Below are 22,820 nucleotides of genomic sequence, written 5' to 3'. Positions count from 1 at the left end.
CAGGCAGGAACCACTGAGCAAACCAAACACACAGATAAGACCCAGACTGAGTACTGAGGCCAATCTCCTCTCCCCTAAATCTCCTCTACGCTCAATGGGCTCTACTGTTCCCCTTTTTAAAGAGTAGGAACAAGGTCAACTCATGAAGCTCCAGCACAGGAGGATTCCCTCCCATCTAGATTTCATCTCTGGCGTGTCCACCTAAAGGCTTCCAGCAAGCGGCTAGGTGAACAGGCTTACTTTAAAACAGAGAGAGAAAAAAGTGCTCTCTAATTCATTGAGAAGGAAATCACTTTCAAGATGATTGTGACACCACACCAATAACAACCATAAACACAGACACGAACAGCATTTCTTTAGAAGTTTCTGTCTTTTGGTTGCATCATTAAAGGAAAAAAAAAAAAAAAAACCTCAGGTATATACTTTCTGAACTTACAGTAATTCTGCAATCAGATTTTTAAAAATTATTAAACAAAAAAAATTAAGTGATTCCTACACACAAATCCACCATGAAATACAATTTAAGAGCCAAGGTCAATCTGTGCTAAGAGCCTGTTAAAGCCAAGTCATCCTCTGCAGCCCAGATAGTGTCTGAAAGTTGAGGAGAGGAGAGTCTCTTCAAAGTTCAGAAAGGGTATATCTGGGCGGTTGGTTTTTAGGATCACAGATTGTTAGTTTGTTAGTGCTGGTAATCAGCTACAATCTCCCCATTTTACAAATGAGGAAATAATGAATGAAGCTTGACTTGTATCTCCTTAACAGTATGTACAGAGCTGGGACCCACATCTTGGCAAACATTGTCTTTGGCCAAGTTATTTCATATCTTGTTCTCTATGACAGTGAATCTCTTATCATATTATAAAGGGACTTAGTTAACTGAATCTTGATTTCTGTCATAGGCAGATTCCAATGTCCTGAAGATCACTCTTTCTGTTTCTGAATATAGGCCATGTCTTAACATAGGTCCAGGAGGCTTTGACCTCAGTAATTGCTCAAATAACTGATGCCTAAAAATTTCATAATTCAACTCATCTTATTGTAATTAATCCCTCAGTGAAAATTAAATTCAAAAATTTTTTTCTAAAATGAATAACACCTCCAGCTAGGCATTATGTCCTGTGATCTGAAAAAAAAAAAATCCAGCAATAAATATTTTGGGAAAAAAAACAAAAGCAAACCCCCAAAAAAACCATTTCGAGTATTTGAAATGCGTGGGCAGAGAACTGACCAAGTTACTCAACTCTTGACCCAGGATACTTTGTTCCAGACTCCAACTGATCAAACAGATGAACACTTTGACAAAAAGAGGGCCTGGATGAAATGCTGAATGAGCACATACCCTATTTTGTGTTTCATGCCATTTCTCCATGCAACTTCTTGGCTAAGAACCATAGCATAAAACCCTGACCTTTACTCCCCGTACTGCTCACTTTATGCTTTCTATTTTCATGTAGAGATGAGGAATGAAATTAGCCAGTGTTTTAACCTAATGGAATGTTCTACAATGTTAAGAAACAAATTTACATACAGGCACATTGTCACAGCCTTCTACTCCTTCTACATGATTGGGGAGAAAGGAAAACCATTTTAGTAAAAAATTCAATTGATGATTAGACAGCGATATGAGAAAAGGATGGGAAAGGGAGGAGACACCTATTTAAGCATCAGAGTGTTAACAGTTAACACTGATGCTGTCCTGTTTTTATAACCCAGCAGACAGTTCTCAATTTGCAGTAATAGAGCTTACCTGGATAGGTCTGTATGGGCTGGCAGCCCCACTCCCCAATGCCACGGCCATAGCAGTAGCACTGGTACCTGACCCCATGCAAATACTTCTCCCACGATTCTCCAATTTGATAAAAGGTGCGCGATTCTGAATCCTGGCATTGATCTAAAATAAATACAAGTAAAAGATAAGCAGCCTTGAAGACTTAAAGCTACAAATTTAAATTTGGTGTGCTAGAGCACATATTCTTAGTTTTAATAAAAACTTGTAACTGTCCTTACAGATATATACTGTTAAAAAATATTTTGTTCATATCTTTTACCTTACTAGACAGTTAATGGTCAAAAAGTACCCGTTGGGAGAAATAATCAGCTTTTAAAAGAATAACATTTCTAAATAAAAATGTTAAGACTTAGATTTCAGTATATGTTGACATTCTGAATATTACTTTGAGAAAAATAAATTAGATATTATGTTTTACCCATTTTAATGCTAATGATTTACCACTCAAATAGCAAGGATAAAATATCACTTTATACATTTCTTAAAAATGTGGAAGGACTTAATTTTACGTATAAATGAATTGAACTAAATTTCAATCAATGAACACTTGCTGAGCAGCTTCTAAGAAACCCTCTCAGGCCCCTCTCAGCTTTGGCAATCTCAGGTCAAACAAACTCATCTGATTAGTTTGTTTTCCGGGTGAGCAACATTTCTCTTTGAGTAAAGGAATATTAATGGATTACCTTAAAGCTGGTAACACAGCTCTTTTAAGGCTCAACCTTTACTATTTGCTTAGATCTATTAAAAAGGGCAGCCAATGAAAATAAAGTATCTGGAGAGAGATATTTACTGGCATAATCATTTGTCCACATTATCACACAGTTAGCCAAGTTCTCTTTCCTAACAAGAATTATCTTTATGATTCAGAACCAAAAAATGAATTTGTTTCAATTAAACCTTCATGTGTTAACAAATTCAGCAAAAATAAATGACTGCCACTGTCAAGATTATATATGGGTCCATGACTAGAGAAAAGGCTTTGCCAAGCCCTCTGCGGCCATGATCAAAGTCTAGAGGCAGCTTCAATCAAGTAATATCAAATAACTCTCCTTATCAGAAACTTGCTAGCTATACTCAGTGTCCAAATCCAGCTAGAAACACAAGGCTACTCACCAATGGGATCACACTTCCACCGGCCCCGGCCCTGACCGAAGCAGGTACAATTCAGCATGTGTCCCTCCTCGTGACGTTTGTGGAATGTGTCATTCACGTTGTATGTGATGTCGTCGACGATGCACTGATCTATTTAGGAAACAGTGGAATGGGTGGAGAATTTTTAAGTTTCGCTGATGAAATGAAAGAAGCTATGCTTTTCAAAGCATACAATTCCTTCCACTTAATTATCAACACCTCCCACTAAATCTATTGGCATAGACTAAACATTTTTTTTCACAGCTTAGTCAGTACCAAAATTTTTGCAAAAAAAAAATTCATTCTCTTGTAAACTTATAAACATTAGAAATCAAAGTATATACAACAAATTCTAACTTTCAGAGAAGCTCTTTCTGGGTGGATAATGACCTTTAGATCTCTGCTTGTTACGATAAATAGGCGGGATATTAAACATACTTATAGGACACCCAGCATGATGTGATGGTCTCATCTCTGGAGTAGCAAGGGGTGGGAGATATTTGGATTTGGGAAATAAAATACCATAAATGGCATTTGAAAAATTTAAGAAAAAAATTGGGTCAATTCTGTTGCTAACTAGCTGAGATCCTGAGAAAATTACTTCCCTCTTAGGGTCTCAGCTCTTCCCTCTGTAAAATGGTCTGGAGGCCTTTCTAATCTCCTTTTCAGCTCTGTAACATCGTATGTAATTATTATTACTCCTGGATAGCATCACCCACTGGGTACCATAAAAGGAGAACTAGTTCAGGCCAATGTCAACATAGAGGCTATGTGGACTATTTATTACCTCAGAGTTCTACCTAAATCCTACTTTTCAAATCAAAGGAATAGAAAAACTGAAATAGTTTTAATAGATCAACACCCTTATATGCTATGCCTGGGTCCAAAGGAGAAAAACTGAAGTGAACAAAAGAAATTGGTCTCTATGTCTTTGTCTCCTTAAATTTGGATCTGCAAAGATCTGATGTTAGAATAGCATGGTCTCTTTTCTTTACAAAAATTACCCAGTCTTTTCTAGATAAGAATTCAGCAGCATAAGTACAAGCTAAAAGGATCAAGGGATTGTGTTCTAGCCTTTGAAGTCAACTTTTTGGCTCAGCCTAAGTACTTACATCCTGGGAATGTTTCAGAAACTTAGAATTGCTCTGCCAGATTTTCTTAACTGGCTGTCTAACACGCACAATTTATCCAGCACAGTAGACTAATGGAGTGACATTGCATATTTCTTCTCTTGCTTTTGGTAAAGCATAAGTTTTCATGGAAAAGTCTGCCTCTCTGTATTCTTTGTCCTCTCAACTATTTTCATTAACAAGCGAGCATACCTCGGAGCTGGGAGTAGGCGACACATGTCCATTCTCCACGACCGTTCCCAACACATGTGCATCTCATCATGTGGCCCATATCATGCTGTTTGTCCCACTGGTCCCCAATGCGATACATGATCCCTTCGTTGGTCGTACAGATTTCCTCGTGGGCTGTTTAGAAACAGATGAGAATCGCACTACTGGGTAAATGATTACAAGGACTAAAACGTGTGCAATATCAACAGTCTGGTTTGGTGATCCTAAGAGCTTTCACTTGGAAAGAAGTCTTGTGTGCCTCAAAAAATTAGCGCTGCTCCATGGGTGTGTAGAGCTTTGAGTACCAGAGAGAGAAAAGATAGTCCAAAGATGAGGTTTGTTGTAGGAAAAACTTACAGAATGGTTAGAGGATGTAAACCACAATAATGCCTGCCCATTCAAAGTATTTGCAATGTTCTAGAAGCCTGGATTTGACTACTGTCCCATAACTTTTTCTAGTATCAGTTTATTCTAGCTCAAAGGGAAACAATGCGTATGGATATAGAACTGTAAGCTAACGTGTGTTTTCCTTCCAAATCCAACATTCTCTTTTGCTGAAATGAGAGGAATAAAAGCAAGTGTAAGTAGTTTCCTTCTGATGTTTCATTGCCTCCTATTCATACTTGACAGTGCATGGGTTCTTTGCTCTCCAACTGGAAAATCAAATGTAGTCTAGTGGCTCTTGAAATATGAAAACAAATAAAAGGTATTGGTTCCCCTTTCTCCATTCACACAAAATAGAGACCCCCTTTAAAAAAAATCCCTACTGCTCAGAAAACACAGAGTTTGGGTCATTTTGGTATTTAATAAGTGATAGAGATTATTCCAAAATTGTATGTAAATATTGTAGGTCTGTGACTATAGCAGTCACACATTTTAAGCTACTCAGTCGTGTGCTTTTTACAAAATACAAACCTGTGAAAAAATGTATATTTCCAGATGTGTAAAAAAAGTATTTTTATTGTATTTACATATTTTTGGATGTTAAATTCTATCAATGGGATTTTAAAATCATATAAATAATTACATAATTTTTATGTATTTAAGTCTATATATGCGTATATATATATCAGAAAGTTTTCTGCTGTTTCAAAATGAAACAGGTGAAACAGGAATAAACTGGACATTATTTTTCTGTCTTAGTCCACAAATGGTCATCTACAAGGGCTTCAGCTTACCAGCCATGGGGCAGAATCCAAACTTCTGGTCTGCGTCATAGTTCTGTGTGGTTCCACACCATTTCATGTTGTCCCTCCTGCCCTCAGAAGTACAGTCGGTGTAGTTGTGGTTGTTGTACAGGAAGGGAAAGTGGCACAAGGCACCATTGGAATTTCCACCTCGAGTCTGAACCAAAACTGTCCAGGACAACACAGAGATAGGAAGAAAAAGATGACAACCGGGCTTTTCAACGTACAGCCAGGAATTACTACAGCCAGGTTCTGAGTGCCAAGTTTCTGCAACTAATTCACTGTCTCAGAATAAAAGATGCCTGATAATATAGTTCTAAGCCTCCTTCGTGTATTCATCGTCACCTTTCCAACACATTTAAGTCCAATTTTCACTCTCATTTTCCCAGCCAAAAAAAAAAAGGAAAGAAAGAAAGAGAAGATTAAATGGTCGCTTTCAATAAAACATAGTTTTAACCAAAAGAAAAGCAAAAGCACTCAGGCCTGCCTCCTGTGTATTCTTCAGCCCTGTGGGAGTACCTACTGATTTTACCATACAAGTATCTTTAATCACATAACAATCCCAATGGGTCAAAAATAAATGCACTGGAGGGCTTTTCCCTTGGTGTCCTTTCCCAGGATTACTGAGGAACTTGGAAGGATCTTTAGCTGTGAAGTGAGTTCTGTGTCTCTTGGGTCCAGATTGTACAAAAGTGATACGTCTCAAGCGCAGCCTCAAAATGAACAGCTCGCTTGCTGGCCAACAAAAAAAGGGCGTGAGAAACGGGGCTTCCTCATGGTTGTGTTTTTCCCTTGGGATACTCACCATTATGGTCTGTACAGAAAGAATATTTCTGGTCTTGCTCGTAATTTGAAGTCGTGCTGCACCAGAGATGTCCATCCTGCCGCCCTTCTGTGGTGCAGGAGTAGAAGGTCCTGCCGTTGTAGGTGAACGGTAGCACACACGGCTCCCCGTTTGAATTGCCGCCATACGTCTGGGTGACAGCTACAAGCACACCCAAGAGGGTCTCAGTAAATAGAGCTGCAATGATCTCCCACCAGTAGCTCCTTATTTACAGCTTAACTGAGACTGGGTTGGTGTCCTTTCCTTTTTTCTCAAAAAAAAAAAAAAAAACCCGAAAAAAGCAAAAAACGGAGTATGCCCAGTTGTAAGCGTTAACCAGATCATAATGTCGTCAAAATGCCTTACTCAGGAAGCCATGTTTTTTGTGGGGAGAGCAACACCTGACTTCTTCTGACATCTTTTGTTACCACCTCTGCTACCGTGCTTCAGCGTCTCATTTGCAGAGCTATATTACTAAGGTTAATGAAGCTCAAGGGATACTGGAGGGGTATATACAATGCTGGTGGTGTTATAAGAATTAATACATGAGGCTTTACTAGGGGAGAAGTCGTGTGCCAATTATTATTGCTATAATTACTACCACTTTTATAGCCCAGAAGAAATGCATTAGGTTGTGGAAAGAAGTTTGTATCACAAAGCTTCAGAACTTTGAGATTTAGCATCTAAATAGGGATGGATTAGCTATTCAGAGCGTAATCTCTTGTAACAACATTTTAGACAAAGATAATACATAACAGTTTAATACTCACTATAGGAAACAAAATACACAGATTAAAGAAGACTGGAAGAAAATATATCAAATGCCAACCCTGGTTGTTATCACAGGATGGTAAGATTACAAGCTTTTCTTGTTTGTTTTATTGTTTGACATTTTTTCAGTAAACGAATGTATCATTTTTCAAAATCTAAATAATAAAAAAGTTATCAGTACTCCTCTTTTTTTAGAAAAAAAAGATATTGCATGGTGCATTGGCAGATGCAGCATTTGCCAATTTCATTGTGTAAATACCCCCATTATGGTCAATTTCAAGCTACTACATGATGTCACTGAAGCTGAGCTAGAAATCTGAAACTAGCAACTTAAATTATGTATTGATTTAAACACACATACACACACACACACACACACACACACACACTAACGCAGACCTGTCTCTTGGCAGCTGACGCCATTGCCCAGGCAAGTGCAGAGCATTTGCTTATTTCCTTGTGTCTTCAGCCACTGCATCCCCACAGAGTAAACCACACCGCTGTCTGTGACACAGTGACCGTATGCAGCCGGCTGGGGGTGAGGCTGGGGCTGGTAAATGGCCGTTCGGACATCTGTGAAGGAGCCAGATCCTAACGGCACAAGAGAGGAAAATGCCAGAACTGGTTAAGGGAAAACTACTTTCTGGAGTAGTTTTCTAGGATCTTCAAGGTCCCATACAGATGACTCTGCAATCTGTGTTGTTACTGAGCTGGGACTGGAAAGAAATGCTCCTCCCTTTCTGCATTCGCTTTTGCACTCAGCCTAGGAAATAAGCCACAAGAGTCTACCCAGTGGTCTCCATCTTCTAGCTTATCTGGAGCTACCAAGATTGTATTTCTAAATCACCGACACGATTCTGCCACTCAACAGAGCAGATACCTTCAGCAACTCTTCACTCACTACAGGGAGATCAAAGTTCACGCCTTCACCATCCTCCACACCTAAGCTCCTTTCAGCTCGCTTCTGAACACTTCCTTCCTTGCTCTGTCTCTCGTCTCACTGAGCTGCTCAGGGTACCCTGTGCTGTCTGTCCTCATGCTTTTCCCTTAGCCTGGAATGGTCTGTCTCACCCTTCCCCGCTGAGCGGCTCCCCTTTGCCCACTATGTCTGGGCATCTCTCTTCCTGATCCTGTTTTGAGAAGCCGCTGTCGCTCTGCAGAACACCTCTTGCCACCGGTGCGACTCTGAGCTCCTCAGAGGATGCCCTGGGCAAGCCATACTGGAGCCTCTGTTTGCTGCCCCTCCTCCCACAGTTTGTTTTTCCCTGGAATTATTCGGGAATGCTGTTGTGGTGTTTTCTAAAACCAATCAATTCTCTTAAGGCAGCTTTCCTTTCAGAGTAAGACAGCAGAATATGTTAATTTTTTCTTTAAACTTACAGAAATTTGTTCTCCTGAGGGCCAGGCCCAAGGAAGAGCAGAATCAGAACTGAAGCTAGAATGACTGGGAGACTGAATTCAGCATCTGCCCAGGTGCAGCGGGACATTGGAACCCAAATACTTCACCAACCACAGTCCCGAGGTCACACGATTGGGGGAACAGGGCATCTGTGTTCCCACACCCCACCTGGGAGAGCCACAAAGCTAAGGAACATTAAGATCCTGTAGGAGAACGTTCCATTTGATTTAACCCAATGTTGCTCAAACTTCTTTGAACAACGGAGCCATTTCAGTATAATATTAGTAATATTAATAAAAATAGATAACTATTATTGAATGCTTACCCCATTGAACCCCAACTACCCTTGAACGTAAATTACTTCAGTAGACTGAGATTTGCAATTGTTTCATTTTTTTGGCTGGCAGCAATCTTACTGAAAATAATCAAATAACTCAAAGATATTATCAAACCTAATCCTGTTCACCTTCATAAGTGCTCACTGCAAGATGAAAACTCATCAAAAGGAAAAAACATCCAAACAAGTAATTAATATTTTTAGCTAAATGACCAATTGATAAGAGACTAAGCAACAATGCTAGCACACTATGCAGTGAAAACTTGATCAAAACAGAGCAAGAATAATAACGGAAGAACACACTCTTGATTGCCCTACTTCTTTCTTTAAATTCTTCCCAAACAATGCAAAGATCTTGTTCTTGTACTAGAAATAATTAAAACTTCTTTTTAAAAAAACAAAACTTAGATATTGTGTCGTTCCTTCCCATCTCTAGGCCCCCTCTGATTTTCTCAAATCGTGAATGCTGATACATGGAAAAAATGTGCGGTATTTCATGGGATGCAACAAAGTTCACTGGAGCATGAAAACCACACATAAAGGATTGTTTCTGCTATATAAAAAGCAGAATGTCAGGACAAGGAGATATATTCCATTCTGAAAAAGAACAAATGTACTTTTTCCTCTTTTCCTAGCAGAAGAATCAAGTGATCATGTAACTCATCAGAAGTCTCTCATTTCCATTAAAAGGCACTTTAGATATTGAAAATACTTATACGTGTGTATGTATCCATATGCATATACATCTATAGATCTATATATATTTATCTGTCTAAGTCTTTATATATAAATCATGGAGATTAACATTTTCTTAGACATCAGTTTTACCTCTTGGGGCTAAGTGATATTTTTCCCCCTATGATCCATTTTCATTTCATTTTCATCTAAGTTTTAAAACTTGACTTTAAGCAAACTTTTAACAACTCACAGTCTGCAAATGAACTCAGCTTACTAGCCAAAGCACTGCAAATCATCCTTCAATGGCATGTCAAGGGAAAGACAGATTTGCGGAAATGCTTCGTGCAAGGCGCCCCCGTTTGGGTCCCGCTGGCCCTGGGCCTCACCTGCGGACGTGGTCTGCAGGGTCGTGTGCCTTTCGCACTTCCACTCTCCGCGGCCATTGCCAGTGCAGATGCACTGGAGCATGTTCCCTCGATTGTCCTTCTTGCTCCAGGTATCCCCAATTCTATAGGATGTCCTTGTGTCCTGATCGTTGCATCTGTCTGTGTCAGAAAAGAAGCATCGTAACATGTAAATCAGGTCGAGATTGGCAAGTGCTCAGTGCAAACTTAAAATAAGAGTAGAGTTGGTTCTAACAAGGACCCACTGGGAACTCTACTCAATATTCTGTAATAACCTATATGGGAAAAAAATCAGAATAAGAATGGATATATATATATGTATAACTGATTCACTTTGCTGTACAACTGAAAGTAACACAACATTGTAAGTCAACTATACTCCAAAAAAATTTAGAAAAATAGTTGTTTCAAGTGTGGTAAGCTGTTTTTGGATGGTACGTTTATATTCAGCTGTGGTGCCATGGTTGCTAAATTTCTGAAAGATGGGATTGCATTTGAAACAGTGTGAAGGGAGCTGTATGATTTAGTCTGGTTCCACTTCTCTGTCTGCCAAAATACTTTTTTTCATTCATTAAATTTTCATTCATTCATTCAGCTCATTAAATTTGATAAAAATCAAATCTTTCATTCATTACATTTTTTAAGCATTGTTTTCATGGTGTTCATTTGACCAACTTCACCCTCTGGCTGCCTAGTCTCCCCTCTTTCCTTCTCAGACTCTTTTGGGCTTTCTCCTAGTCAATACTGTATACAACCTGCCTTTCCACAGGGGACTTTTTAAAGAGAACTGGAAACCATAGCGAGGCAAAAGGTCTCTCCCAACTGCCCCAGAGGGGCTATTAAAATATAGCAGCATCCCTTTCTTCATTTCTCATGTAAAACAATTCAGGGGACTACCAATGTCTTTGACTAAAATATTCTCTCCCCTGGTCCCACCCCACTCCCCCAAACACACACGCACTTAACGTCACTAGAAAAATGGCCTCTTTTGAATTGCTCGTGTTAACTCTCTGATGGAAAAGTGGGATTATTACTATCAAATGATAATTGGTAACTAAATTACCATTGTGTATGTGTTCAATTTTCTGGCAAATGGATTGTTTCAACTATAATCCAGCTTTGCCCATATGCTACCATGTGAGTGGAGAGGATTTGATTTGTTTATCAGAAAATCACTGCACTGGGTTAGAGAAAAAATAATTAGTTGATGTAAGTTCACACAAATACACACCCACGTTGAACTCCCACCACAGCAGAAGTCTGAACAGAGGTATCATTGCTGCTTACACTTCTCCTCAAATCCCCAGCTAAGTGTTGTCTTCCCCTGAACCTGCATCACACTATTTCAGTATTTGTCTTGAAGTCCTTAATACTGTGCTTTGTAGAATACGAATATGTATAAGCCTTTCTCAACACCCTGACCTATTACTAAGTTCTCTTTGAAGGCTGGGCTAATGTCCAATTCATTTTCGCATCCCTATACCATATTGCATAAAGCAGGGACTTATAAAATTTCATGGGATAAATGACTTTTCTTTGAGAAACTTTTCCCAACTTGCTATTAGAAGAGCTTTAAATAATAGATGAGAGTTTGCGTCAAACATCTAATTTGTCTTAAGCTAAAACATTGCCACCAAGGTCTTGGAAATCTGATAATCATCATAGAATTTTAAATGCAAAAGATCTAACGAGCTGGCAAGGTTCTGGGAAAGATTTGTTTGGAATGGTTATCACTTTTCAGGAGAGACTATTTTTGCTTGCAAAGAATTCAAATTTGGATGGTGAACATGTTAAGATGGTTAAATACATTAAGCTAGATAAATATGTTCAAAATATTTAGATTTGATTTTAAATTTATTTATGACACTTACACTTAATGGCTGTTTTGCGTTAACAAACTCTATAGTAGCTATTAGTCTGAAATTTCAGAAAAGGAGCCTTGAAGCCCTAAGGCAACAAGAAAGGCCCCAGGGCAATCTTAGACAGAGCAGAGAGCAGCGGAGATACCAGAGGGTAGCTTCTTTACAGCACTAATAAACCTAAAGAGACACTGTCCTTAACCCCAGAATAGACACAAAATTTTAACCCATGGAGTTAGTTTTTATTTTCATCAATTTTGTCAATGAATATGTCTTATTTAAATTTCAAACGTAGAAGGAAACCAAAAACTTTACAACTTTTTCTCCTTTCTATGTCAAGAGCACCTACATGCCCAAAGATGCATTTGCATGTTATTTTAACGATTTCTTTGCTACTTAGAAATCATCTCAGTGATAATTTAGATGAAACATTTGCAACTAATCTTCTGGTCTGCAACACATTTGGCATTTAAATGAATATTAAGGTTTTTTTCTTAGCAGCTGATAAGCTAAGACATTATTGAACTAAGGTTTTTTTTAAAAATATAGTCTTCTTTGAAGAAGCAAAATAAGTTGCTTATGGAATTTTTCTTGACATCCAAACATCTTTAACATAAAGGTCTAAAACATACTTCTAGATGTACAGGTGATGCGTCCACTGCCTTCTCCCAGACAAGTACAATCCACCATCATCCAGCCTTGATAAGGCTTTTCCCAGGTCTCCCCAACAACGTAGGAAGTCCCAGCAGCATGATCGAAACATTTCTCAGCTGTAGGGAAATTTGAAGGAAAAACAGAAAAAAAGGGGGTTATTTCGAATCTCCCTGTAATTTAAAGTGTATTGTGTAAGCAAAAATCCAGCCACATTTTTTAAGTGGTACTCTGTTCAAAAAGAAAGGCACGCCCTGTAACTAAGCACATAGTAAGTAACCAAAGCAAAAGAAAGCTCCAGCCAAGTTGGCAGGCAGAAATTCTGCTCTCCTAATAAGTACATAGACTGTGTATTTTCCACTAGTACCATTCTTCACATCAGTTTTTTGAGTGAAAAGGATCTATGTATGTATCCAGAGGGAAACTAAATATGCAGGATTCCAATCTTAATTATGAATGACCAGTTATTAATGCCTAAATAAAATGACAAGAAAGCTATTTAAAATTTGGATTGCTGTAAAAACAGAGACAACACAAAGAAAAATAAAAGCCTCTGAATTAGAGAACAATCAGAATAAAATTTATAGCCAAAAACTTTTAGATGTGTATCAATAGAGTTCAGCTGAGAATTGACACCAAAAAAAACTCAGCAATTTTTATTTTGACAAAAAATGACCAAGGGGGTGACAGAGCACCCACCACATGTGTTTTCATCCAGTGCATTCCAATAAAGAAATATGTCAAAAGTGTCATTTTTTTTAATTTTAAATAACTTGTATCTTGACCAAGGACAAATCCGAAATCAGATCTTAGAGACAACAAATGTCTTCTTCCTAAATCTTTCAACTCTATCTTGTGTTTTTGAAACAACATTGACTTCTATACATGGTTGGTACATTTTGACCTATTCCTTTAAGAAGACTATGGATTATATAACATTTCATTATTTGAAATAAAGTTCTCAGTTTATCTTTTTTATTAGAATTCAGATATCTTGTCCACACAGATTTTAGCTCAACCTAATATTTTGACTCTGCATCTCCACCCCTCATTTGTCCCCAAGAGTCACACACCTATGGGCTTGCAGGTCCATTCTCCTTTCCCGTTACCCAGACACACACACTCTAACATGTAACCGCCAGTCTCATGTGGTCTCCTCCAGGTGTCACCGATCTTGTAGGACTGACCCCCTTCATGGCAGCGGTCTGTTTAAGATCAAAAGCAAATGTTAGAGAGAATGGTACAGAAAATAATTTTTAAAACGAAAAAGTCCCGTGGTTAGCCAAATTAAGAGAACAACTTTCCCATCAGAGACAGGGGAAAAGTTAACACGTCTGGTCACTTTGGGTCATTCAATTAAATGTCTTGTTTAAGCACAATGGGAAACCACAGAGAATATTTGAATGGCAAAGAAAGGAGTCATAAATCCTTGTTCCCCAGAGAGATCACAGGAAATTGGGTTCTAAAGCAGAAAAGAAAGGCTGCCAGGCACGGCCTCCACAAGATACACAGCGGGTTGAGCCTGAAACTAATTCAATGAAAAAGCCACATCGGGCCTAGCATTCCTGCTTTCAGGATGTGGAGAATCTGTAGAGGATAGAAAAGTCATTTTGATGGAAAGCAAATAGATGTATATATAGCAAGTGTGGAAATCTGGATACTTTTCTAGGCTGTTAAACACAAGGGCACAAGCAAAGGTTAAACTGTCCACTAGATTGTAAACACTATGACTCTTAAGATTTACCAATAAACTTGGATAAACCCTAACATTAAACATGGCAAAGGCTAATTGGGCTTATTCACAAGAGACTGATTTGTCTTTTGGACAGAGCCTTCAAGTGACATACAACGATGGATTAAAAAAACTAAACGCTATGTTAATAGAATCTATTGGTAACCCAATGAATTATACTGGAAAGTCTGACATAGCTAAACTAGAATTACTGAGAATCAGTCCAGATCCCAGGTACCCTGGAAGCACTATTAGGCTAATCATTTCATATTGTTCCTGAGAACAGAGAGATCTGCTTCCTGGGTATAACTACTGGTTACAAAGAAATCAGACTCTTTCTGTGAGATCCAAGAGGTCTGTGCATGGCAAACAAGAAGAGGAGACCACACAGTGGCCAATGCAGTCCTCATGGCCATCTTCCCAATCACTGTAGATCACCGCATGGTCAGTCTGGATTGAAGATGCCCAAATAACATAAAATGGGCAACTCCTCTAAGAATGGGATGGAACCCAAGAAATCGGCTTGGTTACGCTACGTACACACACGTACACACACCCACACTCATAAATGCACACAGACTAAACACTGTGCTCAGAGCCATCTTCCAGGAGCACAGGAACCAGCTGGGTGGCCACAGAAGAGTGCCTGGTCACCTGGGGTATTCCCCAAAGTAGGAATATCTAGTCATGGATAACAGAAAGTGATGGTAACGGAAAAATTCGTATTGTGCTATTTTAGTGTCACTCGACAGAAGGCCGTCCTTACTTGCAATGGTGCAGCTGATTCTCCCTCGCCCAGCCCCGATGCAGGTGCAGTCCCAGATCATGGAGTCTTTCGGGCGCTCATAAGTGTCGCCCACCCGGTAAGTGTTCCCAGTGTACTTGTCAAAGCAAGTCTCTTCAGCTGAGGGGAGAAGGAAAGTAAGTCCTTGTGAGCCTCACATATGGAAAAGCTTTTCTATTCCACTACTCCCATCCAAAGGAAAATTCACTTTTCCATTCTACAAGTAGCAAGGGGCAAATGGAAAGTTTTAAAAAAATTGAAGTGGGAGATCTCGATCCCACCCTAGGCTCTAATAAAAGCCTTACTTTTCAACCTTTAAGAAGTTCTCTACTTTTCTGGAAATGAATATCCATTGGAAAGGATTCTCAGGCCCTTAAGGTACGACCTTTAAAAAGCCATAAAGTACGACCTTAGGACCGGCTAGATTGTGAAGGAAGGGCTTTAGAATCACCTCTCTGGCTCAGAAAGTCAAACCAAGGTCCACATAAAAATAAACAATCTGAAGAGCCCTCCTCCTCCCTCCCCAGGGACTGTCACTTATTAATCCTACTATTTCCATTTTAGCCTCATCAGTGCTTCTCTGCAGGAGTTGCCATAATTTACAAGAAATATATTAAAGGTCATAAAGGAATAAGAACTTTGAAGTGGTTAGTGGTTTTATGTTGAAGTGCAGCTGACAAATCACTTTACAACGTACTGCCCAAAGTGTTTTCTGCCCCATAATCTTACAGTTTAAGATTTGAAATTACTTTCTAATAAATTAAAATTTTATAAGCAATTTTTTTGGAGGAAGCAAGAACACACAACATCTTTTTTTTTTAATCAAAAGCTTTGGGAAAGTAAAACCCCAAAAGAAGACTCTAGGAACTACTTTGGGATATGCTTGTTCTTTTGTTTTAAAGGTAAAAAAAAAACATGTGAAAAGCAAATATAGGCAGTTATTAAACATTTTTAAAGAGGAAATGACAATTCTTTTGGGGAAATGGTGTATGTAATTTTACTACTAATGCTAAGTTTAATTAACAGGCACTACTTCTCCAACTATTAGAAGATGCTAAGTACCAGGCAGGCTCCCCACCACTTACGTTCAGGCTTGCTCTCGCAGTTAAAGCCCCGGCTGCCTCCATAACAGGTACAGACCAAGGCACTGCCCAGGTAGGTGCGCTCCCATTGTTGGTTTATCTGATAGTGTTTCCCATTGTCATAACAACCAGCTGTAAAGGATTAAAGGGAAAAGTTAACTAAATTTGCATCCTTCCTTTTTCCAAATTATGGAATTTTCTTGCACAACTAAATTGATGAGCCTAAGCAACAAATGTAGGGGGAGAAAAGTTCACCACCAGAGCATCAGGAGAACTAAATGCAGCCAGATAGCTAAAGAGTTAACCGCAAATTTGCACACGTAGATATTTAGGTATTCCTTTTGTTTTTCTTTTGACTTAGTTCAATGTTATACAATGAGGTCATTTCCATCTGGTCAGGGGTCTGTATCAAAGGAGGGGAAACATTTTTAAAAGCAGATAACTGGGAATTACATTTTAAAACGTGCAAGGAATTTCAGTGCACTTTGAGGGTAGTAAGTCAAGAAGGGCAATGTTAAGCAGTTTCCTTTAGCCAAGGAAAAGGGAGGGTGTGTCTTTGAAAAACTGGAAGAGGAATTCAGATTTCTATTCTTGGAGAAGCATCCTGAGGGCCCCTGAAGCAATCTGAACCAATTACATCTCATTCAAAGGAGGAACGACACAGTTATTTAGCTATCCTCTCCTCATCCGCATTTTGAAAATGTTTAACCAATTATTTAGTAACAAAGAAAATAAGGGTAAGGACCACACTAATACCAAATGAGAAATTTAAAGGCATGCATAATATTCTCTTTAAAGGCGAGTTTTGATGAATTCATAGGAGGACGGACCTGAGTTGATAAGAGCCCTGCGGGACATCGCAGAGGCTTTATCTTATGCTACGCCCTCACAACCAGTTTGCTCAAAGCAAGTCTTTTGGTTCCCCAGTCGGTGTCTCTCATTAAGATGTGCACACACTCCACACACACGCGCGCGCGCGCGCGCACAAAACTTCGGCCACAACTTTGGTTGGCTTTATGGTCCCATCTCTGCAACAGCCTGTTTCAGCCCGGGATCAGTACTCACGCTTGCTTTGGCTGGCAGCCAACGGGGACTGGGGCTGAATGATCTGCTGAGCCTGCCTCTTGCTCTTCGAGGCTCCAGTGGAGGGCACCGCTGTCCCCAGGGACAGGACGGCCAGCAGCAGCAGCAGCCGGGGCCCCGGACCCCCGAGCATCTTGAGACGGTGAGGCAACTTGCCACCGAGTTTGGTGCCCTTCGCGACCTGCGGGAGGAGTTCCTTTCAGTGCCGCCAAGAACGTAAGAGCTGGAGGATGGGGAAGGGGAAGGGTAGAGGGACACGGGGAAGGAGAGGACGAGAGAAGTTGTGGCTGCAGATCCCCTCTCCCCTGCTCGCGCCTAGGGATCCCTCTCCTCCCCCTGCAAATCGCAGCCGGCGCGGGCGGCCGAGCCCAGAGAGCCTGGGTTTATATCGGACTGTCCCCTCCCGCCCCCCGCGAGGCCCCGGGCGCCGGGGAGGAGGGACCGGCGGGACTCCCCCCACCCTCCTCTGGCCGCCGCCGCCGCCGACCGCGCGCCGATTGGCCCCGGCTGCGGGTGACGTCAGGGGGGCTGTGGGTTCGCTTCGAACAAAAGAGATGCTGATCGCCCGCCAGGACTGGGGCAAGAGAACTTTTTTTTGGTTTCCTTTGCGGTCGTCAAACTTTTTGGGGGTAAAGGGGGAGGGATGGGAAGCGGCTGGAAAGGGGTTGACTGGGAGGAAAGGGATGGGCTGGAGTCGTGTGTAGCCAAGGGGTGGCAAGTCCATCCCCCAACCCCTTTTCCCTTTTCTACTTTATTGGGGTGGGGGGCGGGAGCTTGAGGACATTGCGTCACCTCTGGAAAAAAATCCCTGCTCACTGGAGTGTACCTCGTGCGGGAGGGAAAACCATAAAGTAGCCACCACCTTGCAGCTGTGGGAATGTAGACTTTGCCGTCTCAGGGCGCGGCTGGCTTTCCTTCTGTCCCCTGTCTTTGGTCTACTGTGCACTGACTGGAGACTCACTTTCTTTGCCTTCACAGCTTCCTGTTCAAGACTTCTCCCCTTCTAAACACTGTGCCTGCCTGGTTCTGAGGACGTTTTAGCTGGGGGGGGCGAGAAACGATCCTTTTTTAATGAGCTTTTACTAAGCACCAGGAGTTCTGCGGGGTGCTTGACGGATCCGGGGGAAATTCAGAGAACGAGCTTTCTTTTGAAAGGACGGGCCAACAGTTTGCTTTCTTTCCAAACAGGCAAGGAAGTCTTTTTTTGGGATGGGATGGCTGTTACCACTGAAAACTGGAAAGTTGGACCGACCTCGGAGAGAGAAAGATCGTGGTGTCCTTGCCCATGTTCACCGCGCCCGTTATACAAAGCAGAGATCTTTGAGTCATTAAAAGCTGGGAAAAGAACATTTCCAGTCTTTCCTGTCTACAGTCCCTTCCTTGCTTTTATTTGGTATTTTCATTTGGTAGACATCGGTCTCATCACAGAATTCCCCTCCCCCAGCCCCGTTGCCAGGCTTGTTTTTCTGTTTGTTTTTTGTTTGTTTTTTAATATTTCAAGTGTTACTTACTCCAAGAATATGGAAAGTTCCCATTTAAGATTTCCCTTTCTTTCCCTCTAAAAGCACAGGATAGAAAGGGAATCTGAGACGTCTCTAACATTTAGCAACTCATCACATCAGTCCTTTTTACAGACAAGCACAAGTCACATTTGCTTTTTAAAGATCTTCAAACGGAGTCCTCAACTTTCTGCAGTAACTCCTGAGAGATCTAAACTCAAAGCTTTGCCTCCTGCTTCAGTTAGTAGTGCAGACCTCCCGTTTGCTCTGAGTATCTATGAAAGCTGCTAGCCAAATATGTTTGTTTCTGCAAGTACTTTTCTCCAGAAGTTCAGCCCTCAGTAACTGCCATGGGATAATTTGAACTCTGGTCTATGAAATGCCAACACATCAAAGACACAAAACTAACATTTGTTTTTATTAACACAGGGAATTAAAGGGGATTAAAAAAACCCAGCAAATATCAGGTTCCTACAAGTAGTGTGAAATAACTTCTTGAGGCATCTTTGTGACCAATTTTGCATGTTGAAAGAGTGCCACAGATTTCCCCCAATTTAGAGTCCCGTCTGGGTTAGAGTTTGCATGTTTGTTTTTTTTTTCTTTTCTAATTTCTCATCATCACTTGACAAAGCAGTTTTCTTTTTCAAATATAAAAGGGCTGCTTGTAAAATTCTTAGTAAATTTCTGGGAAGTTGGGTGTTCCTTCCAGAGGGAAGGGTACCTGGAAATCAGGATGTAAGCAAGATAAACCTGAAGCTAATGCTTTCCTAAAATACATAGATTCTGGGGGGAGGAAATAAGTGGCTAGAAAAGTATTTTGTCAGTCAAAACCATGATAGTTTGATATATTTACTGTACTCAAAATACATTAGAATAATATACACAAGAGAGCTTGTAGGGAAAAAGCTCAAGTGACATTTCAAAAGAAACTGATATTTCAATCCATTGAAATATAATTTACTTAAGGATATGGTATATTTCTAATGTCTCATGAGCAAAAATATAACTATTCTGACTGAATTTTACAGAAATGCTTGCAAGTTTACCCTTTTACTTGAAAGTGGCATTTTTTTTTTGAACTTTGGAGACAGAAACATTTTCTTAGTTAAGATAGCAAGGCTGGCTACAGTATTCTTTCATTATCAAAGTCCCTTGTAATTGTGTAAGTCTATTATCTCTAACTGGAGAGATAATTAAATCTCTCCACTCTGACCCTGTTCAAACTAGGCATGCCTCGTGTCCAAGATTCCCTTGCACTCCCTTAAGAATTCTGAAGACTATTTTGACAGGACGGGTTCTTCAGCAAACAGTATCCTTGTATTTGTAGGATATATCCTTGAATTTCTTTTTCTCATCTCGATTTAGAGAGGGAAATGTGACGAAAGAGACAAAAAGTAGATTCATAGGTGCCTGGGACTGGGGCTGGAAATGAGAATTAGCTGTAAATGGTCACAAGGAAACTTCCTGGGGTGATGGAAGTAAATGTTCTCAAACTAGATTGTGGTGGTGGCCGCATAACTTAGTAAAGTTACTGAAAGTCACTGAGTTGTACACTTTAAATGGATGAATTTATTGGTATGTAAATTGCACCCCAATAAAGCTGTTTTTAAAACATTGATTAAAGCATAGTAGTTTTTTCTTTTTCACTTGTACCACCTTCTGATTTTGTTTCAATGACATGCACTCAAATGGCTGCAGCATATGCAGGGCAGCCTCATTTCTTCATTTTTCTAAAAGGAAGTTTGCCTTTAAGATGTTAGTGGGTTCTTCCATACCAGTAACCTCTTACAGAACCTACTATTTGTGTGATGCCATGTGTGTGGCAGAGACAGAACAAATCTTCATTTACGACTGTGCCTTGTTTCCTCTTGGATTTGCCATCAAGATAGGATTTTCTCAGAACTTAGGTCAACTTAAATGTTCAGTAACAAAAAGGAGCACATATATTTGTGTGTTTGGGGTTGTTATTTGGATGTTCTGTTATTGGAGAAAGTTAATGAGGAGCACAGACACTTATGAAAATCTGAAGTGAATTGACTTCATTTGAGTTGAAGATTATGGTTAAGCACAAAATGAATTTATCAGAGCCAGTCATTTAGAGAGGATTGAAATTAAAACAACTTAAGGGATACGTTTTAAAAGGCAGTTTTTTCTAAGTGAAAAATGGCTTTTCTTTAAGAGAAATATACACGTGACAGACAATACCTGTCCTAGTCAAATCCCCTGCCTGTTGAAAAAAAATCTTATCCCTGATAAAAAATAACTTCTGGACCCCAAGGGTTACATTTAAATGAAGGTGGGCTGTTTTTCCTGAAAACCTTTGGCTTTTATCCTGTTCTTAATCTCTTTCAGTTCTCTTAGAGGGGAGGCCATTGATTAGGTGACCTTTGGAACTTTCTGCCTTAAGAGCCTGTAGTGTCTTTTACTACTTCATGGTCTTCTGTGGGTAGGTTGAATGGAGATAAATTACACTAGTTTTGTTTCTTATCTTGATTTTATTTTTTGGGCATGAAATCCTTCCTATCTTCCCTTGAAAACAGCTAAGCTTGCAAAACTGCTACTCATTAAGTACAGGTGTGAGAAGGAAAAATAAACTGCCACATGGGTAGCCCTCATGGGTGGAATGTCTGTACAGTTTGTCTAGAATTGACAGGGCCTTGCAACCAGGGGAAAAGAATATACTTGATAAAGGCTTTAATTTATGCCTTGAAAGCTAGCCAGTTTTCACTTAATCAGCATTTTGTTTATATTTTGTTACTTTATTATTTAATCAGCACTTTTAAAAGCCTTAATCGGTGCCCTTTTTTTTTTTTTAACAGGACTGATCTTTTTCTCATTAGAGTGATGTAACTCCCAAAAGGCTTTGCAAAGGAATCTTATTCATCCAGTAAAGTGGAATGAACTACTGGGCAGCTGGACCGCTCACTGAATTGTATTATAGAACACTTCAGCTTTCCAAGATAGGTAGCAGTTTCTTAGAAAATTTTTATTTTTGTGTGCTGTTGTTCCTTTTTCCAGTTTTGCTTTATTTTATGCAGGTGGCTTTAAAAGTTTACTTTGAAAGGCTGAAATTTTTTTTTGTAAACTTAAAAGACTTTTGGTATGTAAATTATTTTCTTTTTACGTTCACATACTTTAAGCATCTTATATGTAGCTGACTTTGAAGGTTACATCAGATGCTTAAAGCAACCATAAACATTATCTCTTAAACTTTTATACCAACAATAGACCACTGTGATATAGGTGGTCAGTAGACACTCTTTCTGTTAATTAATTAGTTACTAAAAATTAAGGACATATTCAACTGATTTATAGCAATGAAAGTATAATTATAATTATCCCTAAATTTATGCTGAAACATCTTCCTGATAAATTTGATATATTCTCTCATTAGCTGTGAAAATATGGAATGGATATTTCAAGTCATTACTATGTTAAACAGGAAAAACTGAGGCATGCTTAAGCACGTGAACAAGGTCATAAAGATTTCAGTACCTGAGGAGAAATACATTTAAACAGCTCAATTTTATTAAGCGCTTTCTCTGAGCCAGACCCAGTGCTAAGTACTTTATATGCAGTTTCTCATTCAACCATCAACCACCCTCTGAGGTAAGTACTATTATCCTCTCACTCTTATGGATGAGGGTACAAGGCTTAGAAAAATAACTAGAATGAAGCTTTCTGAATCACCAGCCTTGTAGAAATTGTGGTATCACTTAATGATCTTCCTCTGCAATAAAGGGGTGGGTAAAACAATTGGCTGAAGGATTTTGAGAATGACTTTTTCAACGTGAAACGAATGTATTCAAAAGGTGTTACACAGAACTCTGCTAACTGACATGTTACCAGTTTTCCCCTGTTGTATCCAGGGACATTCTTTTGTGACTCAGTCTCCTTCAAACAGCGTGACTGTGTTTTGGCGTTTTGATTGCTACCTCCAACCCTCCACTAGACTGCAAGCTTCATGGGGCAGGGTCTCTGTCTTGGTATTTATGAATAAAAGGAAAGAATGGCAGGTGATAACCACTCAGATTCACTGTTATAATTATTTATCCAGCCAGTCATCTTACTAAGTACTCTGTATATGTAATTTTAGTTTATCCTCCACGCAACTGCCAGAAACAGATATCCATAGCCCCATCTCACTCTCTGAGGCTCAGAAAGTTTAAAGATGATCCTTAAGCTTCTTCAGTGAAAGAGGGACAAAGCTGGAACTTAAAGTCATCTTGACACAAAATTCATGTTCCTTACCAAGACCCCCAAGCCTTCCC

At 39.7% G+C, this 22,820-nt stretch overlaps 1 protein-coding gene across 8 annotated transcripts in view; it reads right to left on the bottom strand.

Annotated features, from left to right (window-relative positions):
* Window positions 1-17,423, bottom strand: part of FN1 (fibronectin 1) — a 67,942-nt gene extending 50,519 nt beyond the window's left edge. For 6 of the 8 annotated variants that reach the window (XM_057746938.1, XM_057746941.1, XM_057746939.1 and 3 more), the window contains exons 1-12: window positions 17,033-17,423; window positions 15,971-16,099; window positions 14,868-15,005; window positions 13,443-13,574; window positions 12,351-12,488; window positions 9,842-10,000; window positions 7,441-7,632; window positions 6,253-6,432; window positions 5,439-5,615; window positions 4,243-4,395; window positions 2,903-3,031; window positions 1,748-1,891 (exon numbers count right to left, since the gene is read on the bottom strand). In XM_057746938.1, coding sequence (XP_057602921.1) covers window positions 1,748-1,891; window positions 2,903-3,031; window positions 4,243-4,395; window positions 5,439-5,615; window positions 6,253-6,432; window positions 7,441-7,632; window positions 9,842-10,000; window positions 12,351-12,488; window positions 13,443-13,574; window positions 14,868-15,005; window positions 15,971-16,099; window positions 17,033-17,183 — 1,822 coding nt within the window. In that variant the 5' untranslated portion in view covers window positions 17,184-17,423. The remainder of the gene's footprint in view (window positions 1-1,747; window positions 1,892-2,902; window positions 3,032-4,242; window positions 4,396-5,438; window positions 5,616-6,252; window positions 6,433-7,440; window positions 7,633-9,841; window positions 10,001-12,350; window positions 12,489-13,442; window positions 13,575-14,867; window positions 15,006-15,970; window positions 16,100-17,032) is intronic. The other 2 variants (XM_057746942.1, XM_057746945.1) reach the window with 1 other exon arrangement.
* Between the last annotated feature and the right edge of the window lie 5,397 nt (window positions 17,424-22,820).

Source organism: Hippopotamus amphibius, chromosome 8 (assembly GCF_030028045.1).
Source record: "Hippopotamus amphibius kiboko isolate mHipAmp2 chromosome 8, mHipAmp2.hap2, whole genome shotgun sequence".
Lineage (NCBI taxonomy): Eukaryota > Metazoa > Chordata > Mammalia > Artiodactyla > Hippopotamidae > Hippopotamus > Hippopotamus amphibius.
This window is presented reverse-complemented; position numbering and strand designations above follow the sequence as displayed.